This window comes from Sinocyclocheilus rhinocerous, unplaced genomic scaffold (assembly GCF_001515625.1).
Source record: "Sinocyclocheilus rhinocerous isolate Xijiao unplaced genomic scaffold, SAMN03320098_v1.1 scaffold395, whole genome shotgun sequence".
Taxonomy (NCBI): Eukaryota; Metazoa; Chordata; class Actinopteri; order Cypriniformes; family Cyprinidae; genus Sinocyclocheilus; species Sinocyclocheilus rhinocerous.
The window spans coordinates 556515-579344 of NW_015660890.1; the positions used below are offsets into that span (position 1 = coordinate 556515).

Sequence of the window (22830 nt, forward strand, 5' to 3'; positions counted from 1 at the left end):
CATGGAAGCTCAATAGTTAAAAATAAAACAGTTATAAGTATTTTTACATAAGTATTTTTGGCTCAAATAAAGATGTTTTGATAGTTACTAGTAATTTTAATTTTATGAGTATGCTACCAGAATTGACTTTTGTCTATTCAAATTATAAGTATATAAATTCTAAATGTTTTTTTTTTTTAGTTCTGTTTGGTTTCATTTGGGTTTTGACTTTTGTTTATTTTGTTTTGTTTCATTTGTTCTTTTGTTTTTTTTTCATTTGGTTCCATGTTGGTTTTTGTTTTGTTTGGGTTTTGTGGTTTTTGTTTGATTTAATTTGTTTTGCTGTGTTTTGTTTGGTTTCATTTGGACTTTGGTTGTTTTTTTTGGGGGGGGGGGGGCTTGGGTTGGTTTATTCACATTTTTTTTTTGTTTCATTTGTTCTTTTGTTTTTTTTTTCATTTGGTTCCATGTTGGTTTTTGTTTTGTTTCGGTTTTGTGGTTTTTGTTTGATTTAATTTGTTTTGCTGTGTTTTGTTTGGTTTCATTTGGACTTTGTTTGTTTGTTTGTTTGTTGGGGGGGGGGTTTGGGTTTGTTTTAGTTTGGTTTTGTTTGCTTTTGTTTGGGGATTTGCTTCTTTTTGTTTTGCTTTGCTTTGTTTTTTTTAACAAAATACCGGAGGTATACGACCAGCATGTGCATGTTGTCTATTCAAATTACAGCTATGTGAATTCCAAGCATGATCACCTTTAGTGGTCTTCAAGTATCTATGGTGATACGGACCTGTAACCTCTAGCCTGAGGTGGGAAAATATGTTGTCATGAACATTCAGCAGTGACGAGTGACAGAAGAGTGGCAGTGGTGTTACTCCGAGACATAATAGCACCCCTGAGAGAGAGTTATGGGCTGCCGACTCCACAGAGGCAGGTTGCTGTGTTAAGGCTGCATAAAACTCACTCATGTGTGTTACTGGTCTCCAGTGTCACGCTGTTACTCAAACCAACATACCCACAATGCCATTTATAGAGCTGTCAAAGACAAAGCAATGGGCAAACACACATATAGATTGGACGTACAAGATACTCTCATCCAAACAGATTTGAGTTTAGCCAGAGTATTTAAAAAGTAACGATTTAGCCACTACTGAGGGTCTGGATGTCGGATATTGCTTTAAATTTCTTATTTAAGCTGGAATGATTGGATGTCTGTTTACTGGTTTATTTGTCTGGTAGATGTGTTTGGAAACTCGAATATCAAACTACTCATTTAATCAACATTCTTCAGTAGCTGCATTCTTCAGTAACCATTAGTCTCTGAGAGGAAATAAAGGAAAATCAGCTCCGGATAAACAAACACTGTTGCAAATACCTGAGCTGAGCCGCTTTGGTTACGCAGAGAGACAAAGCATGGTGGTTTTGCCCAGATCCTTGTGCTTGAATGACTGTGTTTGTGTGCTTTGTAATGACCGTGTGTGTTTGTGTCTCTTTAGATGTGGATGAATGTCTGGACAACAATGGCGGCTGTCAGCAGATCTGTGTGAACACCATGGGCAGCTACGAGTGCCAGTGCAAAGATGGCTTCTTCCTGAGTGACAACCAGCACACCTGTATCCACCGATCGGATGGTGAGTCTCATCCTGTTAATACTGTATTTTTGTCCTGCTTAGATGAGCCAGTCATTTCATTGTTAGCTTGTTTTTGTAGGTTTGCCATGTTGGTCTAAATTCCCGCTCTATTATGTAATTAAATTTGTGCCAAAATGATTGAATGTAACTTTTGGAGTACTGATCAAATTATATTATATTATATTATATTATATTATATTATATTATATTATAATTACGTTTTAAGCTGCAAGTTAAGGTGTAAATGCATAAAAATCTAACTGCATTTTAATAAATTTGTGTCATTTACTGAATTTTTAAAGAATGAAAAGACAATAACAAAAAAGAAAGTTAACTTATGATGTTGGTCTCTCATTATTAAATCATTAGAATTTTCAGTATCAGTATTATTATTATTATTATTGAAAAAGTAATAATTTAAAACAATTAAAAATAAAAGAAATTAACTTATTATAAAAATGAAATTATACACGCTTTAAGATGCAAGTCAGGTATGAATGCATAAAAATATTGAACTGCATAATAAAACTTTTTCAAGGTATATCATAGGTATATTATATTATCATGCATTTTAAGATGTGCAGTTCAGTGCTTTGTTATTATTCTAATAAACACTATTTTTGGACTTTATATTATATTATATTATATTATATTATATTATATTATATTATAATTACGTTTTAAGCTGCAAGTTAAGGTGTAAATGCATAAAAATCTAACTGCATTTTAATAAATTTGTGTCATTTACTGAATTTTTAAAGAATGAAAAGACAATAACAAAAAAGAAAGTTAACTTATGATGTTGGTCTCTCATTATTAAATCATTAGAATTTTCAGTATCAGTATTATTATTATTATTATTGAAAAAGTAATAATTTAAAACAATTAAAAATAAAAGAAATTAACTTATTATAAAAATGAAATTATACACGCTTTAAGATGCAAGTCAGGTATGAATGCATAAAAATATTGAACTGCATAATAAAACTTTTTCAAGGTATATCATAGGTATATTATATTATCATGCATTTTAAGATGTGCAGTTCAGTGCTTTGTTATTATTCTAATAAACACTATTTTTGGACTGTTTGTGACATCTTTATGAAAAGTAATGTCCAATGCTTGTGGCACAAATGTAATTCCATACTAAACATCAAATTTGTGATAGTCTGTTACTTTCACTGTTATTGATGATATTACTCGCTGGTGAAAGATTGTCATGTCCCATTGGGCTATTTTCATATTCTTTTCATGTGTCCATGTGTGCTCTATAATTTTCACTGTGGCTTCAAAACAGCCAATTCAGCGACATCTCACTTCTGTACTAGTCTTGAACCATGGACAGAGCTGAAGGTCAGAGGTCGAAGCTGAAGGCATGAACGCGCAGGCGGCCAGTGGGCATGTCTTTGTGTGTGCATGGTGCATTCGGTTCAAATGCTTGGTAAAGTCAGTTGTGACGTGTGACTTCATGACATGTGCATGTGCAGATCATGCGACCCTCTTGTGCTTTCTCATTCCGCCTGTCAGATTTAACTAATGATGCTTCTCCACGTCGAGGCGGATGCATTCCCACACACTACGCAAATCTAAACGATTCACACACATAGTCATGAATGAGAGTGGGTTGCTTCGTTATCGCATCTTTGATGTCTCTCACAATCATGTGTGGAATGTGGAGAGGAGTGTACGACCCCCTTCTTTTCATCCTCTCCTAGTTTTAAGGCTTTGTTCAGAATATATATATATATATATATGGGAGAAGATTGGAGAGGGAGGAGAATGATAGAGCCAGGCATGAGCTGGACAGAAAAATATAGAATATAAGAAGTGGGATAGAGAAACAGAAATGCTCCATATTTGCTTTTTGGGAAGCCCATAACTCTTTTGCTGAATCTCTGCTCCTGCAAGTAGTATTTTTACTTCAAAAGCAAAACTTTGGTAAATACTGTAGTAGTGTGTGTGTTTTTTTATGTGAGTGCGTGGTACATTTGTGTACTTGTCTGTAAACAAGCTAAAGGGTTGTTTTTGTGAATAGCTAACTGATGTGCTGTGGCAGTCCTGGATGGCTCTGCACACACACACACACACACACACAGCTCTATATATCCACTGTAAACAGAAGAGGAATGAGAAACTCTCCACTGGAAAGACTGGGCATCTTTTACATTTACTAATTGTATGAGGAATACAGTCGACAAGAACCTTAATATACTATAAATAAATAAAATAAAAAAGAGCCAATGATTATCCATGAAATTCATGCTGTTTTTAATTACTTTAAAAATAATTATTTATTTTTATTTTATTTTATATTTTTATTTTATTATTTTGATTTAGTACTACTTAAATATAAGCTATTTGACATACAAATCTTTAAATAATTTACAGAAGACAATAATCCTACAGTAATAAAGAGTTGAGGTACTCACACACAATCACGAAAGGCTGTAAACCGTAAAGGCATAAAGTCAGCCAATCAGATTAGACTACCAGATCAAGAAAATATGCAGACAATATCCAGGTTTCCACCTACATATTAGGCAAATTTTGTGATATCACAGAAACTGAATGGAAACACCAAGATTTATTATTATTAATAATAATAATAAATGTATAATTTGTTTATAATTTAAAATTGAGTTTATAATGTTGGATAGAAACAACAGCTTTCATCCATCGTTTGCAATTTCGTTTGGTGCTGTTAGTGGTGCAGAAATGACACACTGCACCTTTAAGCCCGCTCACAGTCTTCCTCATCTGCCTTGGTCTCACAGTCGGACACACTGATTACAAACAGGCAAGCTTTCACACGTTTATTCTCACCCTAAATGAACCTCTCACCTTCTTTCATCACCCTCACTCATCAATAGTGTGTGTTTGGGAATCTGTGTGTGTGTGTGAATGTGTGTATGTTTCTTGTTTACAGTTCGTCTGTCACCAGTATGGCCCATTGGCTCGTGTATAAGACTTATGTATATGTGTGTGAGAGTGTGCGAGAGAGAGATATGTGGTGTTGTGTGTTTACAATTCTTCATTCACCAGTGCGTCCTACTGGCCTGAGTCTAGAGCAGTGTCGTATGAGTGAGAGTGTGTGTGTGTGTGTGTGTGACATTGGCGCCGTCTGTCTGCTGTGGAAAACTAGAGCTCTATAAGAGGCCATGTTCTTTTGACTAAGGCTTCTGTCAGTTCTATTGACCTGTGTGGGTCACCGTTTTACTGTATGTCCACTTCTGCAGCACCTCATATAGTTTATGAAAGAATGTGGTTTACAGCAGTTGTTGTGGTCTATTTATGAATATGCATAAAGGAATAATCACATGCAATAAGCATATGCTGTCTATCTGTCTGTCTGTCTGTGTCTGAATAGACAGATGGATAGACAGGTTTAGTGATGGATAGACAGACAGAGGTGGAAAGACAGGTTGAGGGATGAAAAGACAGACGGGTAGATAGATTAAGATTAAGACAGATTCTATCTAAGAGTAAGACAGATTCTATCTATCTATCTATCTATCTATCCATCCATCCATCCATCCATCCATCCATCTGTGTATCGCAGCGAGTTGAAATAGTAAGACACATCTACACAAGTACACACACAGAAGGAAACGATAAAGCTTGATGGCTGTGAGTTGTCAGGCAGAGACAGATTCTATCTATCTATCTATCTATCTATCCATCCATCCATCCATCCATCCATCCATCCATCCATCCATCCATCCATCCATCCATCCATCCATCCATCCATCTATCTATCTATCTATCTATCTATCCATCCATCCATCCATCCATCCATCCATCTGTGTATCGCAGCGAGTTGAATAGTAAGACACATCTACACAAGTACACACACAGAAGGAAACGATAAAGCCTGATAGCTGTGAGTTGTCAGGGACATGTTTCCATTATTGTTTTTTTTCTTTCATTATTCTTTTTTATAGTTGTGTCTCAAACATTCCTGGGAAAGGGTGACTATTGTTTTTTTGGATCCCTCTAGTTTACACAGTTATAAACTGAGTTTCTGCTCCAAATGGCCTAGTGCCACTGATGAAGGAGTCAGAACAGCCTAACCTAGTGAATGTAAACCCTTCACTTTCTGTCATCTCTATTCCCGCTCTGGATAGAAACAGATTGTAGATTATTTTTTATTGCAGTATCAGTCCCCCTCATTTGCTTGCATTTTTTTTCTCTCTGTAATGGAGAGCAGGCCGAAGAGTAATATTTATGCATCTATAAGGACACATATTACCAATATATATATATACAGTGGGTACGGAAAGTATTCAGACCCCCTTAAATTTTTCACTCTTTGTTATATTGCAGCCATTTGCTAAAATCATTTAAGTTAATTTTTTTTTCCTCATTAATGTACACACAGCACCCCATATTCTGCAATATAACAAAGAGTGAAAAATTTAAGGGGGTCTGAATACTTTCCGTACCCACTGTATATTTATTATTACTATTTTTTTTTCAATACTTTGTGGAATGCCATTTCGGACCTAGTCAAACTTTATCTGACTTTATGAATTTCCTTAAGACTTGATCATGCTGCTGTTGCGTGTTCTGCTGACCTGAGTGGTCCAGTTTGAAAATGAATCCCTGGCTCCTAATGGGATTTTAAATATGGCACAAGATGTCCCCACATGTTGTGAAAATAATAACCTTGTAAATTCTTCTCAACCGCTGAAATCCTGGCACTCTTGGTGGGTTGTAAATTAGGACTTTACTTTTTTTTTGTGCCCTGCCAACAGCCCGTCGGCTTCATCTAACTTGGAATGGTAGAGGTAACCAATTGGTTTGGCAGTGTAGTGTGAATGAATCAGAACCTTTCCTAAATATTTAAAGGAATATTTCACCTAAACATGAAAATCCTGCCATTATTTACTCACCCCCGTGTCATTCCAAACCTGTATTCTGTTATTTTTCATGTGAAACAAGAAGAGAAATTTTGAAACTGACCTGTATATAGTGACCACATCTGTCAAGCTCCCAAATTGACAAAAAAGCACTATACATACAATGCATGCACGAAAGTGATGTTCCTGCCTATACACTATATGACATGACAAGCTTCAGGTCTATCTACGTGTCTCTCTTTTTCTCTCTGTCTGAGAAAAATCATTAATGCGTTGGCTCACCCCAGCTCCACCCCTTCTGTTCAGACACTGGCAGAGAAATGCAGGCTGATGATTTATGAGCATATGAGAGGAATACGACCCAAACACACACATACACACACACACACACTGCAGTCCTTTTCACACCTTCCATACCCTGATAGAGACACATTATCACATCTGCACATGAACATTAGATTATTGTAAGATCTTTCTTAAAGCGGACATATCCTACACTTGTCCTACATAAAACTGGGAACCATCTCATTTAGACGGGCATTGGAAGGTGCTGGAAATTTCAGAGTTAAAACCCTTGCAGATAAACTATATATTAGATGTTTGGGGTTAGTAAAATGTATATTTTTTAATATTTTTGTTTATTCAGCAAGAATGCATTAAACTGATCAAAAGTGATAGTAAAAAAAACATTTATAATGTCACACATTAAATAGTCCTTTTGAACCTTCTCTTCATCAAAAAAGCCTAAAAATAAAAATGTATCATTGTTACCACAAAGATATTAAAGGGGTCATGACATGAAAAAACTGTCACCTCTGTATCAAAAATGTCACATTTCTCTTTTCACCCTCTTTTCCTTTTATTCTCTCGCTTTCTTATTCTCAGTCCTGTGGAGGATAATATCAGAAAAGGTGGGATGAAGAGTGGGATGAAACATTAGGATAAACAGTAGAAGGCAATGTGTTTATTTGGAGTGTGTGAGGAGAGGAAGTGGGCAAAATGAAGCCACTGTTAACACACACACACATACACACACACACACACACAGAAAAATGTTCAATAATAATAGATTTTATGCTGTTTTCATTAAAATACCAGCAAAGGAAAGCCGTTGAGTGTGTGTGTGCATGTAAGTGTTTTAAACCTTTCACTTAAGCACTGCAACCCACTCTTGTCCCGAGTCGCCAGCAAACATCCTGCTCTGATGGTGGAATCCTGCAGGGTCACGGCAGAGGTCAAAGGGCACGAGCATAGTTGTGCTTGTAGTCCTAGTGATGCTGTTTTTTTTTTGTTTTTTTTTACATGAAATGGTGAATGATTTAGGACTCTTTAAGTGAAGTGTTTTAAATGGTGTGCTGAGAAAACTATTTCAGTCCTCTCAAGGTCGAAACTTGGGCCAGTTTTAGGGTGGAAGAACTTTGATTGAACTGTACCAAACACACACACTGGCTTACAAACACATGCACATATACACTGAGGTACTGATAGCGAGTGGGCACTGAAGGTCTTGCCCACCGTCTTCCGCTGGTTATAAATACTGTGATTAAATATTAGCTTTTGAGGTGAAGTAAACTTCATAAGCTTCTGCGTTTCCTCTTTTGCTCTGTTTTTATAGTTTTCTCTCTGTCTTTTCCCTAACAGTTTTTTCCAGAGCGATGTAGTTTGACTGTTGCAGGTGGAGTCATGTTGGTAGGAGGGATGGACTGGCTATACGGAGCATCAGAACTTTTCCCTTGACTTGAGGGCCAGCTGTCGAAACCTGTTTTAATATACAAAGCAAATATACTTAGATTTAAAGGAAGAAAATATTCTCTGGCTGGTTCATTTAAATGGACTTCTCACCCCAAAGGGAGAATTCTGTCAGATTTTTTTTTTATTATTTTGTCTTCAAAAAAAGTGCAAAATCACCATAAAAGTAGCAAAAAAAATTGTCCATTGTATTACACTCTCTTATAAAGTCATACGATAGCTTTGTGTACAGACTCAAATTTAAGTCACTTTTCACTTATAATCCACTGCAACTGGAGCTCGAGAACTGGATCAGTTCAGTACCAGATATTCAGACTGGTTTTGTAAACCAAATCAATTAAGGATTCCGTTTTTTGATTTTAGTCTTACGCCTGGCCCTTTTACTGTTTATTAATTTCTTCATTTATTTAGTTATTCATTTATTAACAGGTTTATTACAGTTAACTACTAAAAATGAAAAAAACCCTATTTTTATTAAACTTTAGCTAAAATTTAGATTAAAATGGAAAATAGAAAAATAAAAACGGAGTCGATATGTTAATAAAAATGATAATAGCATCTTGATACTAAAATAACACTGTTTATATAGTAATATCTTTTTAGTTATAATATTTAATCATTAAATTCATTTAAAACTATTTATTTGTTTTAATAAAATGAAATTGTTATGATGGTATACAATACAATATGTCTAAAATGTGGGTAAAATATAAATGTGTATTTTAAAATGCTCTAAAATTATTATATCAAGAACTTAATAAAATTCACAGTTTATATTAAATGTATGTGGTAATTACTATAGTGGGGAATTATCTGCTGTGGGTTGCAATTGCAGGTACAGATCATTGGTTGTATTTTTAGCTCCAGTCCATCAGCAGAGGTGTGCAGGATTAGAGGTGTCCCAAGTCCAGCTGTGGTGTTTTTTTCTTCAGATTCTCTTTCTCTCTCTTTTGCTATATCTGACTCTTTCCTCACTGAAGAAAACAGCTGCACCCTGTCAAGATCGAGGCTTAAAGTGTGTGTTAGTGTATGATCACACTAAAGTCACCAGGTCTTTGTAAACCTTCAGGTTCAGGAAAAGACATAAGTAGAGAGAGAATAGAATCACACATAGACACCGGAATACTGTCTCTTTCTCCAGTCACTGTGACATCATTAAGGGTCACTGGGTTAGCTGGGGAACGTTCCAGAAAAAGGTCCACTTTAATGTTAACCGTAATTAATAAGCTTGTGTGTGTGTGTGTGTGTGTGAGAGAGAGAGAGAGAGAGAACTTGTGACGAGCTGTTAAGAAAGCTTGTGTTTGAAGAAGAGATTGGGGAGGGTTTTTGGAAAAGGCTGTTTTCAGTTGAAGGACATCAATGGTTGCTGGTGAAAAAAGAGCCTCATTGAAATTCATGGCTTAGTACCTATAGCATTGTGCATTTGGAGAGAGATTGAAAGTCTGACAGATTTCAATTAAAATGGCATTTGCAAGAGATGGGAAAAAGGGGGCCTGTGGATATTTTTGTGTATGTGTGTACGCGCTCACGTATAGGTAACTGATTTTTAAAGTTCATTTGTTACTTAAAATGACAGAAAAGATTGATCCCTTCAAACTTGATATTAACCAGGGTTTTACTGTTACTGTGGAAAATGGTTGCATCACTTCCTGTTAGCCAAGCGGTCATATTGTAATTTTCATAGTTTTCATAATTTTGTTTGTGTGTGTCCAAAACAGTCATAATTTAGTTTTTAATTACCCTTTTAACCCTTTCTATGATCTTTAGATTGAAGCATGCTACTGTGTCTTTAAGATAAAATTGCATTTTTGCATATGAAATGAGTAAGATTGGTTTTCCGCTCCAGTTTACTTCAAAATGTGCCAAACAAACAGTTTAGATATGATTTGTATGATAAAAATGATTAAAAAAAAAGAAACTTTGTAGATGTTTCGGAAGAACCTGCAGAGTTGTAGGTGCTACACACTGCCAGAAACAGCACAAAGTTTAGCAGGTTTTCATATTTGTTTCCTTGTCAGAAAGTTCAGAATTTTTTATTTCTAAAGATTACAGAATTTGTATTTTACATTGACACCTTGAATGCATCTAACAATTTTACAAGCCAGCCAAATCACATGGACTCGTCCTAAATATTTCTGTGTTAGCCTCACCTGCTAAGGCAAAAGTTTTCCACCCTTATAAAGAGTTGTCGGATGTGGAGGCCGTCTTCAGAGGTCTTTTACTTCAAATTTATCAACATTACGTTGATGTTCAGAGCTACAAAGACAGATTCCATCCTATTCTGTCCATCTATGGACATCTGAGAGCGTTTCTTCGGGCCAGAAGAAACATTGGGTTAAGCTGTACTGTAATTGGTGTATAAATTATTATACGTTAGACTTTAAAGGGTGGCTTCTCTTTTGACATTGCATTTGGGGCTTTGAGAGCACTTATTTTAAGTGGTGGGTTCATGGGTAACAGAGCACATGGACACACAGAGTGCATACTGATATTAAACACGTATGTGCATGAGCCGGCTGTCTTTTTCTCTCAAGCCCTTACTTAAAATTTCCTGTAATTGCCTTTTCTTTTTTTTTTTTACATTTTCTTGAGTGCTGCTGTGGATATACACAGATGGAGGAATGACAGTCTAAGGTGAAAGGGGTCAATATTTAGTTTTCCTTCCTGTGTTCTTGTGACAGCCGTGTGGCATGTTTAAAACTTTAGCTGGGCCGAAGGTCTTATTTGACCTCCAACACTTCCAGTTAAAACACCACCAAAACCTATGTGGCCTAATGAAGTCTCAAAGTAGTATTAGTCTGCCAGTCGCAGGCCTAGAGTAAAGGTTGATAGTAAAAATGCTTCATAGTAGCACACATTCACACTCTCTTGCTCTTGGGTGAGAACTGTGGCAGATCTCTTTGTCGTTTAAAGGTTTGACGACCTCTCCAAAGTCCACGTTAATTGGGCACATCAAGGTGTCCTCCAGAACGCCGACAGAAAAGCGGCCCACTTTAGGCTCTGTCCTGAGAGCACTTAGCGCTTCTGAAGAGGCTAGAGGGGGCAAAGATGCAAGAACCCGCCATGTTTCCACGGAGACTTGCTTTTGTGTACACACATTCTTTTCTCATTGTGTGGCCTGAAGATGAGGAGGATGTCCATTAGAGAAGCCCAACAGTTCCTCTCTGTCATCCCTTGTCTGTGTCTTTTATTCAGGGCTTTTATGTTATCGTTTTGTTTAGGAAACTAGGAGGATTCGCTCAGAACGGTGAGATGCTATGTTAGATATCGGCGCTATACTCTATGTACAAGATCAGAGGGAAAGAAAAAGCAAATTGAAATTTCTGGCCTTTTCTGAATTGCAAATTGTCCATTTGTATATATCTAAACATACACACTGCTGTTCAAAAGTTTAAGATCAGTAAGATTTTTTTATGTTTTTTATGTTTATGTTGTAAAAAAACTGACCCCAAACGTTTGAATAGTAGTGTATACTGTAACACAAAATTTCTATTTTGAATAAACACTGTTCTTTTTAACTTTTTATTTATCAAAGAATCCTGAAAAAAGTATCACAGGTCCCAAAAAAAAGTTTTCAGCACTTATAATAAATCAGCATATTAGAATGATTTCTGAAGGATCATGTGACACTGTAGACTGGAGTAATGATGCTGAAAATTCAGCCTTGCTTGATAGGAATAAATTATTTTTTTAAGTATATTAAAATAGAAAACCGTTATTTTAAATTGCAATAATATTTCACAAAATAAAATTTTTTTTCTGTATTTTTGATCAAATAAATGCAGCCTTGATGAGCATAAGAAACTTCTTTTAAAAAAAAAATTACAAATCTTACTGATCCCAAACTTTTGAACGGCACTGTATTATTACAAAAAAAAAATACTGTTACAAAATATACTGATTGTATTTCAATTTGCGTTGAATCCATCAAGATTTTTGAAGCTTTATAAATTACACAAAAGCACCTAAAAAGCTCCAAAAAGTTTCAAAAACTTTAACAAAAACAATTTAATGACTTTTTGGTCTATTTATCATACATAGTGAACATATGCCATCAGAAGATTTGGAATATAGTGCATCACTTTTATGATACTTTTCTGGTCTTATTTTAAATTATTTTAATACATAATTTAATAATAAATACAAGTAGAAAGCCAATAATTGCTTGGAAAAAATCAGCCAGTATGTTCTTCATAATTTCTCTTTTTGTCTTCTCTGGAAGAAATGAAATCATACAGGTTTGGAACGATATGAGGGTGAGTAAATGATGACAGAATTTTCATTCGTGGGGGAATTATTCTTGTGGGTGAAACAGGAGGAGAGATTTTGTAATCTCAGAATAAAATAGGGAAAAATGAAAGAGGAAAAAAGGAGTGTAGATGTTTGCTGAGCATGTTGTCCGTGGAGAGAGTCTTTGTGTGTGCTTCCACGGGTCAGCCGGTGTCAGTGTTGTTCTGTGCGTGAAAAAAGGTCCTGTGGCAGGAACATTAAAGTAATTTACACCACTCATGAAAATCACACGCTCATCTCCAGGAGCCTGTCAGAGGAGTGTTTGTAATGGGAAGATTACATGACTGTAACTCAGGTTTCTCTCTCTGTCTTTCTCAATGTCTTTCTTTCGGCAGATGGGATGAACTGTATGAATAAGGACCATGGCTGTGCCCATATCTGCAGAGAGACTCCCAAAGGTGGTGTGGCGTGTGAGTGCCGCCCAGGATTTGAGATAGCCGAAAATCAGCGTGACTGCAAATGTATGTATCAGCTTACCGAAATTACTGATTTTACAAATATCAATCGGTTCCCTCTCTCAGAATCCTAAAAATGTCATACTTAAATTATGTAATCCCTGGCCAGAATATATATTATTTAAAATAAAAGTATATATTAAATTCATAAAAAAAAAAAATATAGTTATAATTTATAATTATTATTTTAATTTTTTTATTTATTAATTAAATTATTTTATAATATATATTTTTATTGTGTTAATTAATAGTATTTTTAATTGTATTTATTTCAGGTATAAAACCTTTAATAAAAGGGGGAAAATACTTGATTTAAAATGACCACATAATTATAATTGATGTAGCTACAAATTATAATGTCATCATGTATGTATTGATCTCATCCAAGTTAATGACACTTGTTTAGATTCTTTTCAAGTGGTATGAAAAATCCCTTCGTTTTTCCTTTCGGCCACAAGTTGGCTTCTCAATATACATCTCAAAGGAAAACGGCTGGTGGCATCAAAGCTAAACAACAGGTTTACGGATTGATTTTAGTCTGTCCTCTAATACTGATCTCTCCTTAAACAAACCACCTCAGCCACTGATCTGTCAAGGATGTATTAGTTATAGTGCTGTGGCTCTGGCCTGAACATCTGGAGAACTTTCATCTACAATTCGTCATTCTTCTATTTTTAATGCTAGTGGGAAAACCGTGGACCAAAGTCCTTGAAATTCTTGTTCATTCAAAGTATTGCACAATGTATTAGATGTGAAATATCCGGTCAGTCTCTTTGTCCAGCCAAAGCACTTTCACAACAACAAAAGATACTGGACATAAGTTTATTTTTCTATCCTAAATATACAAGATTATACACATTTTTATTTAGCATTTTTCTCCATCTGTCCATGACTAAATATGTACCTTGATTAAAAGGGTGTCCATGGCGGTACACTTTTCTTTTTAGCCCTCCTCACAGTTCTTGTGTGTTACCAGTGACATGTAACTATGGAAACGGTGGTTGCCAACACACATGCGATGACACCGACGCGGGGCCCGTGTGTGGATGTCATCAGAAATATGCCCTGCATTCGGACAGCAAGACCTGCATTGGTAAGTCGCTCTCTCTCATACACACACACACACACTGCCGTTTAGCTCTTCTAGCAAAGTTCTTCACGGAAACCTTGGCCTCGTCATATTTTCACAATGAGCACAGGGGAGAGAGTGAGGTGAGCGAGCTTTACCAGGGTTATAAGTGCAAGGCTGTTTCTGACAGATTGGACAGAATGTTTGTTGAAGGAGTTTTTGTAGGCCGGCCGAATGGTCCATATCACAGTTTCCGCACTGAGGGTCCCGGTACGCTGCGGTGAGAGAGTGCATTGGGTACGGCTAACCCCAAAGATTGGCCTCACGTCTCAAAGACGAGCACCCCACATCGCAGCCCATGTGGCATCCAGGAACGAACTGCTTCCTTGTGGTTCGAGACTCTATAAACATATGCATTGTAGCGTCCTCCAGTCATGAAGCAAAGGCATAGTTCACTCAAAGATGAAAATTCTGCCATCATTTACTCACCCTCATAATATGCCAAACCTGTATGACTTTTTGTCTCCCGTGGAATATGAAAGGAGATTCGCACACATCTCTTTCCATACTGTGAAATCAATGAGTGGAGGCTGTTGAGCTATTCAAAAGTAATAGAAAAGCACCATAGAAGTTACAAATCATAAAAGTCTCAAATCTCATTTTTGTTCACAAATAAATCTGGTGTGGTTTTAAAGCACAGTGTTTAATGTGCACAAATGCAAATGATATTTGCATATAATTTTATAGTGTTTTTTTTGTAGGGATGCATGATAAATGGGATATACTGCTTTTTATATTTGTGCATGCTCATTGCAGCATATTTCTACATTTAGATTGCCTAAGGCTCAAAGTTCAGTAAACATGAATAATTTATGAATAGTTTCATAACACTATTAAATATAATCTTTATTTTAGAAGGACTATTCATTTTTGTACTGTAGATTATAATGTTATAATGACTAAATACCATTTAAAACAATATTCGTATATTCGTAACATATATATAGCAAAATCATCAGTATCAAACAAAATTTTAATATCAGTGCATATGGCGTATGTACCTTTTTTGTAGCTTTACAGCCCCTGTTTTCATTCACTTTTATAAGATGTATAAGAGAAGTGTAACTATTATGTCTAATAAAGCTACTAAAATGACCCAAAAAATGCTCTCTAATGAAATGCGCATATATTTAAATATGACTTGACAGGTTTGTCGTTAGTAATGATGACGAGAAGAGAAAACTTAGAGATTGAGCTCATGTTTCCTGTTTCATCTGCAAATCCCAGCCCATGTGGCATTCATGAGAGCATCAAATCTGGATGGCAGTGATTTCCAATGCTTGCTTTAGCAGTTAGCGGCTAATTCAATGATGGAAAAGCCTATTAGTTTTGACACTCAGGGAGCGACACCGCTAATTTGTTCATTCGTCTTCTCGTCTGGCGTTCATGCTCTCATTGTCTCACGCATACAGCTCCATGCGACTATTAGAGCAGAAAATGAGACTTCTGATGTACCTTTGCTCTAGCGAAAGTACGTAAGGATGGGTTGGGTGAGAGAGAGATGTGTGTACTTGTGTCGGTTTGGGAAGATGAGCTCGATGATGGAAATTTCATCACTGAACTCTCTATGTGCAAAACACATTCATCATCCTGATAATGGTGGAAAAGCCAACCAGTCGGCCAACCAGTTGGAGTTCTGCCACATTTGCAGAAAGGGAAAACTTTATACGCCATGCGGGTGCGGCTGCATCCAGGGGCAATACTTCAGAAATGAAGAGGAAAAGGGGTTTTCTTTCTTTTTCAGCTGCAGGTAAGTTTAATTTTCATGCTTGTTTTCTTAGGGTGAACCTCATGTCCTCTGCGATGTTTGACCGGCTTTTATGATTTATTGTGCCAGCGTGTGTGCATGAGTTCCAAAGAGCATCTTTTATGTCATTTGGCTCTCACAAGCCTTTGCTGTCTCCTCAATGAACTTGCTGAAACTGTAGGCCAGCTACCACATCATTAGCTGATGAAAGTTTCTTCCTGTTACGAGACTACATACGCCCCAAGTTTAACATTTAGATCAGTCGTTATCATTACTCAAGGTGTGCGTAAGCATAAAACCTTCCAGACAGTGTGTGTGCACATAAACTGGGACTAAAACATTGCAATGAGGAGATTGAGACTTTGTAGTTGGCAGGTGGGTTTAATGGGCTCAAATGGGCTTGTGAGCAAGTGAAGGGTCATCAGTCATCAGAAGAGCACAGGAAACACATTTACATGTCTTTTATCGCACCGCACTGTGAGTGTGACCAATCAGATCCTCACACTCAGATATTCCAAGATCTTTAGTGACATTAAAAGTGTATTTGAAGGTGCACTTTGTTTATGTTGTGCCAGTATGTCAGTCGTCTTGAACTTAATGGCATGGATGCAAATGCAAATGCCTTATTTATAATTAGGCATGATTGAGTTTTACACAAGCTAAATTGTCCAGCAGGATGGTTACAGAGATAAAATAAGTACTATTTGGCTGGTCACGTGATCTCAAAATGGTGACCATCGTGAGGTGGCTTGTAGAGTAAAACAGCTTTTATTATGCAATTGTTTTGACTTAATCTCATGTGGTTGTACAGATTTTGTTGTACAAAATATTTGAATGAAAGGAAAACTGTGCACCGGGTGAAGGGATAGTTCACCCCAAAATGAAAATGTCATTGCAAACCTGTATGATTTTCTTTCTTCGCTGAATTAATAAAAGAATATATTTTAAAAAACTTTTTTTGAAATAAAAAGTAAATAGGGTCCACTGCTGTTTTGGACCCTTTAAAGGTACATATTAGTACCTTTTAAAAGGGAACCGCCTCAGTGATAGCTTTTGTACCTTTTTTCTGAGTGTGTGGGGAAAAAATGTGATTTTTCAAAATATCTTCTTTAGTTTCCTGCAAGAAAGTAAGTCAGTCATTCAGGTTTGCAATGACATGTGGGTGAGAAAATGACTGAATATTGATTTTTGAGTGAACTATGGCTTTAAATAGTTAGCTTTTTAGCAATGAATATGAATCTGTTAAGCAGCTATTTTTTTATGGTTGTATACACACACTTCCATTGGCCACAGGATCATAAGCACAAAATTGTGTTTTGTTGTACCTGCTGATTGCCATACACTGGATTGGTTCTTCTCTCTCTGGCAGCTTAGAGCCCGGAGCAAGCTCTCTCCCATCAAACTCAATCAACTTTTCCTTTCCAGCCTCCACGGAGCAACACCAAACGGCCGCAGGGACCAGAAGAGGAGTGTAGAGACTGCTCCCACCCCATCCCTGTCTCCCCTCTCCCCTCTTTTCTTCCTCCTCCTCCTCTACTTCTCTCTCTGTCTCTGTGGACCCTTGCTGTGGTCTGTGTGTTTAGCTGTGCTGTGTGGGTCTGGTCTTTCCCTGTGTTTAGCGCTCCTTTAGGATCCCCCTTTCGCTCCCGTGTGTGCCGTGTCTCATGGGCTCCCTGCTCTTCCTCCTGCCTCTCTGGTGAAAGTTACTGATTGCCTGTCTTGTCTGCAATTTAAAGGGTGATTCTGACTGGAATAAAGAGGTTTATAAGCAAATCTACTAACGAATGCAAGAAAGAAAGGGTAAAACGGGTTAAACGCACCTCTCAATTGCAGCCTGATCAACTGTACCGCCCCCACCAATCAGAAAACAGCATCCCCTCTGACCAGCCAATCTGTACACCAGTCCCGCCCCCTGCCTGACCCTCTGAAATCATCAAGCCAATGGCATCTCCTCGTCCTTGACCACCTCCCACAACAAGCATGAACCAACCCCATCTGCAACCTTGAATAAAAAGAGTCACTAAACAATGCAAAACTGGCCTCCACTCCACTTTCATCTGTCACTCTTTTTTTCATTTAGAGCGTTTAGAGCTCTCTCCTCCTCATGCTAGTTGCATGTTTTCCTTCTCCCTGCACTCTCGCTTTCTTCTTATCGGCTCACTTCCTGTCCTCTCACACTAACGCACGAGCTGTCATTCACCTGCATGGTTTTGTCAGTGTGAAATTTCTTTCTATTCCGTTGTTTTCCCTTCTTTATTGGTAAAAAACATTAATAGTAACCCCTCTATGCTTTTTTATGGTTACTGTAGTCACATTAGAGGTAGTGGATTATTGATAAGTTTGTCTTTTGCTTATTTAATCATTTTTTCTGTGACATCGCACTCACTCCAACCTCTGATTGGTGGAGTCCTCTAAATGGGGCCAGTCAGAGCCAAGTCTGTATACATGCAAATCATAAACACACAAATAGTACAGACAGATTTCTATAAACATGCGCACCCAACGTTATTCTAGTGTCCTCCAGTCTGTGACTGAAGACGGGAGGACAAACAGACTTTCAGTGCCTGACCTTAAAGGGAGTGTTCACCCAAAGACATTTACTCTTCTTCATGTTGTTCCAAACCTTTATGATTTAATTTCTTCTGTGCAATGCAATAGAAGATGTGGAAAAAAGAGGAAGAATGTTCATGCTGCTTTTCTTGCGTACAATGAAAGTAAATGGGGACAAATGCTGTCAAGCTTCAAAAACAATAAAAAAAGCACAAAAAATCTAGTCACAGGTCTCAATTTCGATGCGTCATTTTTGAATTCATGCAAACGCAAATAAGATGACTTTCAGCAAATAAAGATTTAACATTTGGTCTGTTCCTTACACAAAGTTATCATATGGCATCAAAAACTTTGAACTCGTACATTCAAATATGGCACATCAAGACGTATGTCTTTGACATTAAACCTGGCATGACACATCTTGATGCACCATATTTGAATCTATTCAAACAAAAATAAGATGATTTTCAGCAAACACAAACTTATGTCTTCAGAAGCCTACAAATATTGTCAGACGGGCTGCATTTATGGTGCGTTTTTTAGAGCTTGACAGTCTCTGTCCCCTTTCGTTTAACAGAAAAGAGCAGTGTGTACATTTTGTTTAGTATCTACTATTGGGTTCTACCAAAAATGAAATTCAGACAGTTTTGGAACGGAAATAATGAAAGAACTGTCATTTTGGGGTGAACTGTCCCTTTAAGGCAGACGTCCACATCCTGATTGGCCCTTCTTGCCTCCACCCATTCAGGATTGGCTCCCTTCGGCCCAGAACCCCGTCCCCTTACACTCTAACACCAATCCTGTGCTTGTATCTGCATGCTCGTAAGCCATTACCGTCCTCACGACATGCGCCCGGCCGTTCCCTACACTCGGAAAGTGGTTTTCTGCATTGACTCGACTGTCAAAGCCAGTTGTAATATGTGTTCCATAGACAAACAGGCAACCAGCGCTACCCCAGACTCTTTCATTCATCCACCTCTCGGCATGCCCCACCTTCCTCTCATGTATCCCACCATGAGACCTCCATCCTTCTCATGTCATCCTCCTTTCAGCTCTTCCTCTGTCACTGAGTGTGTCCTTTCTGTGTCCTGTTTTGTCATCATCTCATGATCATGCAGTTTGACTTGTATCCATCCTTCCCCTTCTGTTTCTGTATCTCTATCTCTCTCTCTCACTCTCCCTCCTCCACTGCTTGTCCTCTCTGTTGCTGAGGTAAACAAGTGGCCGTTTGATATGGAAGACGAACTACAACGGAAACAGCATCTTACTGTCAATCTCAGTCCCTCCCGTCCAATCCCTGTCCACCTTTTGTTAAGCTCCTCCCACATTCCCATGTTCGTTTTTTCCCTCATTTCGGGAGATCTTGATATTCTTTAATTTGTTCATGTGATTAACACTCTAACAGGGTTATTTGCACTTCTTCATGGCTTTACGCCTCTTGGCTTTGGTTTGGGCTCAAACGCCAAGATGGTCAGGCAGCCCGCGTCCCGGCGTCTACGTCCACGTCAGCGGGGGCGTGTCGCCAGAGGCGGGTCGGCCTGTAGCAGGGCTGTCTGTGCGGGCGATGGACATTGGGCTTCTCATTAACCTACTCCTCCCTGTTTGTCCCCTGTCACTTGTGTTTTAGAGAAAGATGAGGCTGCAATTGAGAGCTCTGAATTCAATACCACGTCAGTAGCTGATGTGGACAAGCGGGTGAAACGTCGTCTACTTATGGGTAACTCTTTTCTTCCTCTTTCTATGTGTTGCCATGGCGCTTGTGCTTCTACCCCCTCCTTTCTTTCTGTCCTTTAGTTTGTTTGAGTTGCTTTGCTTTCCTTTGCCCCACCCCCGAGGTCACTCGTTCGATATTTCTGTGTCTGACCCTACTACAAATTAGAGAAATGTCCCTTCAAACATGACAAGGTTCCTTTTGCACTCTCCTCAAACTGTCTTCGATGCCGTCGCCTCTTCTCTTTGACAAAACAACACGACTAACAACTGACCGCTTCCATCCACTCCCGTTTCCAAAGACAGCAACAAAAATGACACTGGGTTGCTCTACACTGGATAGTAAACCAATCCTCGCTTTTTGCAGTTGAACGTTTCACTGTATGACTTCAACATTAGGCCAGTTTTAGACAGTGATTGGTTGAACTGGAGGAACATTTGTGGGCTGAATACTGAAAATAATGGCAGGATAATTTTATGGAAGAAGAATGACATGAGGGTTGGTTCAGACCGTTCCACATCATAGGATGCTGTGGGCTGTGGTGAACCGCAGCGGAAGATGCCTGACATCATTTTTTACGCTCTATTAATAGTATGTGTTCTAAAAAATTAAACATTGGCATTTATCATCTGCCCGCATTTACCCTCTGTCATCTGCGCTCCATAAACTTAGTGTCTGTAAATTTGTTCACCATTAAGAGTGTTTCTATTCTCCATGCTCTCCCTGTTTTAAAGTCAACATGAAATGCTAAACCCATTTTACTTTCATACTTGCGCTTTTCTAATTGAGTCGAGCTTCAATTAGAAAAATGTAGGGTTTGATTTTATCAATTGAGCATTGATTGGTCATGAAAAATGGGTTTTAAATACCAAAATGCACTAATAAATGCAAATTTTTTTGTCATTAATATGAAAAAAATTTTAATGCTCCACTACTTCGAATTGGCTGGAAAAATGGACAAATGATTTTTACCTGTATAATGGTGTAATTCATGACCCTTTAACAGAAAAAGAAAGTCATACAGCCAAAGCAAGTTATTCTATTTTATGCCTTTTTCTAACAATAATACTGTGCATTGATGAATTGCTCACATTAAGACCAAGAATGTATTAAGAAAGTAAATAGGTCAACTTTGGTTTCATGTTGACTGTAATGTGTCTTTAATAGAAGAATGATCGTTTCCAGGGTGCCGAACAGAAATGCAGAATAAAGTTTTAGTTTCCAGTCCATCTGCTACAGTTAGCGCTCCTAAGAGAGAGAAGATAACTCACACAAACTCAAACCCCTGAAATATATCAGCCATTTAGCCATTTGTCCTTGAATTCATGAACCAAGGCCAAGATGTTGTCAGACAGACAACAGATCTGCCTTTGTATGGCAGAAAAACTGTAAAGTATTTCGGAGGACAGACCAGACACCTTTTTTGAACTATATGAGGTCGTAGAGGGCTCATTTGTTTTCTATTAAATAAAAATAAATAAATTATATTGTAAAATCATAAAATTATAATATTAAATTATAATGTAAAAACAAAAAATACAATGATTTAACCAAATTACATTCAGTCCAGTTTTCGTTTCATACATTTCTCACTACCGATTGCTTTTGACAATTTTAGGTACACCCAGGAACCTGATGATGCATAAATTTCTTTCTTTCAATCTTTATCACCTTCCTTCTTTCTCTAATAATAACTGAAATAGTGTCTTTGGTTTATGATATTACTTTCTCCTCCCTGTAGTACTGTAGCTGCGTTGAAGAAAGACAAAAGGTTAACCCTCCTTTGCTTCTCCCTCATTTCAGTTTGAGTTTGCTGCCCCCCTTGAGCTGATATTTAATTCTTTTCTTCCCTGTAATGTGTTTGTTTCTTTTTTTGCATCCTACAATGCCTAGGAATGTTTTATGGATGGGCTGGAGCTTTTTAAAGTTATTTTCTTATTTTTGTATATGATCTCTGTGCTCTTTTTGTAACATATACAGTGCCTTGCGAAAGTATTCATACCCCTTCATTTTTTGTTCATGTTTTGTTGTATTGCAGCCTTATGTTAAACTGCTTTAAATAACTTTTTTTCCCACATCAATCTACACTCCATACACCATAATGACAAAGCACAAAACAGGTTTGTAACAGCTTTGGAAATTTTTTAGAAATAAAAGCTGAAACAATTCCATTGCATAAGAATTCATAACCTTTTCTGGGACACTTGAAATTTAGCTCAGGAGCATTCATATCACTTGTAGATGTTACTACACTTCGAGTGGAGTTAACCTGTGGCAAATTTATTTGAATGAGTATGATTTGGAAAGGCACACACCTCTCAATAAAGGTCTAACAGCTGAAAATGTATAGCAGAGCAAAAACCAAGCCCTGATGTCAAAAGAACTGCCTGTGGAGCTTAGAGACAGGACTGTGTGAAGTCACACATCTAGGGAAGAGTTTTGAAAAAAAAATCTGCTGCATTGAAGGTTCACAGAAGCATGTAGACTCCATTATCCATAATGGAAGATGTTTGGAACATCTAGTACTCTTCCTAGACCTGGCCTCCTGGCCAAACTGAGAAATTGATGGAGAAGGGCCTTGGTTAGACTGGTGACCAAGAAGCCGATGGTCACTCTATTTGAGCTCCATGATCATATATGCAGATGGGAGAAACTTACAGAAGGTCAAACATCACTGCAACACTCCACCGATCTGGGCTTTTTGGCGGTGTGGCAAGACTCAATCCTCTCTTCAGTTAA

General features: G+C 37.5%; 1 protein-coding gene across 4 annotated transcripts in view; it reads left to right on the forward strand.

Annotated features, from left to right (window-relative positions):
* LOC107726032 (signal peptide, CUB and EGF-like domain-containing protein 1) overlaps window positions 1–22830 on the forward strand; it is a 70028-nt gene that overhangs the window by 17031 nt on the left and 30167 nt on the right. For 2 of the 4 annotated variants that reach the window (XM_016535499.1, XM_016535500.1), the window contains exons 4-7: window positions 1467–1601; window positions 12835–12960; window positions 13931–14047; window positions 20008–20097. In XM_016535499.1, coding sequence (XP_016390985.1) covers window positions 1467–1601; window positions 12835–12960; window positions 13931–14047; window positions 20008–20097 — 468 coding nt within the window. The remainder of the gene's footprint in view (window positions 1–1466; window positions 1602–12834; window positions 12961–13930; window positions 14048–20007; window positions 20098–22830) is intronic. The other 2 variants (XM_016535501.1, XM_016535502.1) reach the window with 1 other exon arrangement.